The sequence below is a fragment of the Limulus polyphemus genome, unplaced genomic scaffold (assembly GCF_000517525.1).
Source record: "Limulus polyphemus unplaced genomic scaffold, Limulus_polyphemus-2.1.2 Scaffold353, whole genome shotgun sequence".
In the NCBI taxonomy this organism is placed as follows: domain Eukaryota; kingdom Metazoa; phylum Arthropoda; class Merostomata; order Xiphosura; family Limulidae; genus Limulus; species Limulus polyphemus.
In genome coordinates, this window is record NW_013665963.1 from 161626 (window position 1) to 165828 (window position 4203).

The 4203-nt window shown below is 33.3% G+C and overlaps 1 protein-coding gene across 1 annotated transcript in view; it reads left to right on the top strand.

Moving 5' to 3' along the window:
- Positions 1-4203, top strand: part of LOC106457626 (1-phosphatidylinositol 4,5-bisphosphate phosphodiesterase-like) — a 96666-nt gene that overhangs the window by 28402 nt on the left and 64061 nt on the right. Inside the window, exon 5 of the mRNA XM_013917061.1 lies at positions 1535-1614. Within this exon, the coding sequence (XP_013772515.1) occupies positions 1535-1614 (80 nt within the window). The remainder of the gene's footprint in view (positions 1-1534; positions 1615-4203) is intronic.

Consider the following 4203-nt stretch of genomic DNA (forward strand, 5'->3'; position numbering starts at 1 on the left):
CACCTGAACGAAATTTGCTGAACCATCATTGACACATATGAACATTCAAAACATTTCCATAAGCTTCTTTGATATTCTTTGTGGCTACAGAAGTGTTGTTTCTCTCCTTGTATTCAAACATCATTACATGCCAAATGTGTGTCTCATCATGTGCCATCACTATAAGGGATTAGAGTATACTAAATGTTACATGATATATAGGCTACACTAGTGTGATGTTTAAGCAGTTCATTTAACTATTATACATGATGTATGTATTTTGGGAGGTGGTTAATGAAAGTGTTCCAAAAAACGACATTAACTTCTTGATGGACTAATATATATCATCGGTTTTCATAAACAACAATGGTTGTGCTGTGAACCAGATTAAGCAAGTAAATTGTAATTATTATCAATTTTATAATGATTAGAAAGCATTAATGCACCAGTTGGGAATCATCACAGCTAGCAATATTTTTGCCAGCAATACCATAATTGAAAGTACACTGTTGGTAAATTAGAAATCTCAAATTATTTAGAATACTGTTATGTTTCTGTGTTCATTTGTTAATTTCCCATATAATTTCTTTCAGATGAAACTTTAGCGATACAAGTCCTTTCTTAAATAAAACTAGTTTATTCTTTCTCAATGCAACTTTGCAATACACTTAATTTCCACAGTCACTTTAAGTTAAACACACGCTATAATTCACAACGATTCACGCACTTTACTTACGGTCACTACCGTGCTTGACTCAATTGTCTGTCTCTGTCTGCAATTATCTCCCATCACTTTATTTGCCAGCTTATATACTAAAATAGAGGACGTGTAGAAAAGACTAGAGTTGTTGGGAACAGTAATGAACCTTCTAGAAACCCATGACGTGTTACCAGCATCACGTGAATACTGCTGTCGTAACAATACCTTACAAACAGTTATTTTGTACACATTACAAATGGAATAATTTTGTACACAAAGAATTGATTAGTTGTAAAATAACACTAAAATAATGAAAAGTGTGTAATTTTAGTGCACATGATCATTTACTATTGGTTCAAGTAGCTATCCAATAAGTGAACGTGATAGGGTAATTTATACAGACTTTAAGTTATAAAACGTTTTATCACAGACCAAAGTTATAACTAATATGGTAGTAGTAGTTGTTGTTTGTTATTAAGCACAAAGCTACACAAAGAGCTATCTGTGTTCTGCCAACCACGGGTATCAAAACCTGGCTTCTTGCAGTATAAGCCCACAGTATATGGTAGAAATTTTCAATCTTTAAAATAACTCTGGTTTAATGATTTTTCTTTTTGTGTACAACATTACTTGGCTTCAAATATCATTAAACTGTATTTACTATTTTTTAGAAGATTACACTTCTAACAAAATTTATGAAATGTCACTACAAACCTTTGCATATTAATCTTAAAACTTTTAAGCATAATTGAAAACCATTAACAGATTTGTATGTATTTTTACTTATTAGTAAGTAAATATAAAAATGTTTTTGTCACTATGAAATATCATGAACAAATGGAAATTTTCTTATAGATATGGCAGCAGGGACTACGAGCAATCACAAACAACATTAAAGCCATTAATGTTAGTCCAATGATTTTACTGAAAAAGCAGTAAGTAACAGTAGTTTTTATTCATAAAAAAAGAAAAGAAAATAGATAATAATAATCCATTCAAAGCAGAAAACAGTGTTAATTAAATGTAACCCTTTTGTTCTTAAAGTTGTAAAAAATATGAAAATAACCACAAACAACAGTAGACCATAGTCTAAAATATTAACTTTTCAAAATAGGTAACCTTATTAAGAGTTAACTGTTGTTTCATGTACATAGAATATTTTAAATTTAACAAATACAGTCCTTATTTTTGAATGTACAGGAAATTTGTGTAGCATTGTGATTAGTTTATTGATTAACTTTGTCTTTCATAAGACCTGAGCCTCTGATGTTTTATCTTGAATTAAGTTTACTTCTAGGTGTAAGATCAAATAGGACAAGATACAAAAGGTGAAGGGGAGACACACCTACCTTTCTTTGGATTTTGCAGCCAGAGGTTGCTGATTTATATGAAATTCACAAAGCCCATGGATAGTGTTCTTTCCGTCATTGTAACCCCTCCACCAGATGGAACTTCCTTTTCTTTTCAGCCTAATTTTCTATTATGATATCTCTGTCCTGCCTCATTATGCCATTGCTAGGTTCTTTTTGACCATATTTCCAGGAGGAGACATTTTCTAATTGCTTTATTGAGCTTTTATCATTCCTTTTTGAAACCAAGAAATGATACCAATATTCACTCTAATTTTGTACACATTGCTTTAACTAGAAACCTTAAGAAAGCTAATGAAACCACATGGAGGATTAACATTTTACTGGACTTTCACTATTATTAATTGTGTGGCCACTTGACAGTTTATTTTTAACTGATAGGTGTTTCTGAATTTTCATAGATCAATGCTATCTCATTCCTTCACATCGGAGCGTGAGCTTTGTCTTAAGTGTCATACTTTTAACATTAACATCAGTTCTGTCACTAACTAACTTCCTTCAATAGCTGCAAACAGCATCTATGTCAGTAACTTTTGTATTTCCTCTTAGTCATTAAATATGAGCTTTATAAAGCATCAACTCCAGACTGCTTTTAATAAACTGTGTGTATCAATTATTACAAGTGGTTTTAAAATGTCATCACCTAAAAACTGTTTGCATGTATTTTTGCCATAAACAAAAATTGAACCATAATTTCGAGCTTCATATGGAACTTGCAATAATTCCAGTGGTGGCTGAGAGTAAGATAGTTCTCAGGATTTGTCTTTTATCTACAAATAATGAAGACTGAAATCAAGTGTGCAAAAGCACTGCATATCCTCTCTTGCATTTCTTGGAAAGCAGATGGATGTTCCATGCCATGGATTTATCATGTTCTCATTTCCACTAAACTGGACTATAATTCTCTGGTCTGTGTCCCGACCAATAAATCTTAATAAGTTTTAACTTTTCAAGTAGTCAAAATATTGGCATTATTATTTTTTATTGTTATTTTCAACTAGTTCAAGGTTATTTAGCTTACTTGTTTAATGTCATGACTTGTGAAAATAACCTACTAATCGAAATTAGGGTTTTTCAATTATTATTATTTTTGACTATGCCAATTATCCAAGTCGTGTGAGAATAATTGATTAGTTGAATGTAATTTATTAATGATCCCAACAGTTAACTGATTATCAAATTTCACTGATTACTCAAGCCCGTTTGAGAAAGGAGGAGGGATGACTGTGGTGCTAGCAACTCCACGTCGTTATCCAATATTGCTAAAGAAACAACGAGAAGTAGCCATTACGGTAAACATAAGCAAAGAGGGGAAGACAACATGTCAGTTGCACAAGTTTGTGTAAAAACTAACATTGGGACCACAGAGTACTTTAATGTATACAGTGGAGTGAGACAAGGTTGTGTGTTATCTCCCTTTTTCTTTCTTTTGGTGGTAGATTTTGTCATAAAAAAAGCGATGAATGTTGGTGATGGGATAATTTGGGGTGATGGAACTTTAACTGATTTGGACTTTGCGGATGATATCGCTTTAATTGGGAAAGATAGACAGAACATCCAAGATATGACAAGGAATTTACAAGAGATTGCTAAGAAAGTTGGGCTTAGAATAAATGCTCCCAAAACTAAGACCATGACAGTCGGACACAATCTGGACAGGGCAGTAACGATTGAAGGATCAGAGATTGAAGATGTACAAGATTTCGTGTATTTGGGTAGTAAGATAGTGGCTAACGGAGAATCAGACATTGATGTTCAAGCAAGACTTAATAGAGCTACAGGTGTGTTCAATAGGCTTTGACCTATTTGGAACTCGACCACCATCAGAAAAGAGACTAAAATCAAATTATACTCCGCCATTGTAATACCTACAGCCTTGTATGCTAGCGAAACCTGGAGAAGAACAGCAGCTATGGAGAATAAAGTGAATCTATTCCATCGGAAATGTTTGAGAAAAATCTTACAAATATCATATAGAGATCATGTGAGAAATGAAGAAGTTTTGCAAAGGGCAGGCCAAAGGGACCTGCAAGAATCTGTTAATAAGAGAACAGGACATGTATTGAGAATGCCAGTATCAAGACCAGCAAAGAAATTCATGGAGTGGGTGCCGCTAAATTTGAGAAGGGGGAGAGGATGGCCAAAGAAGACATG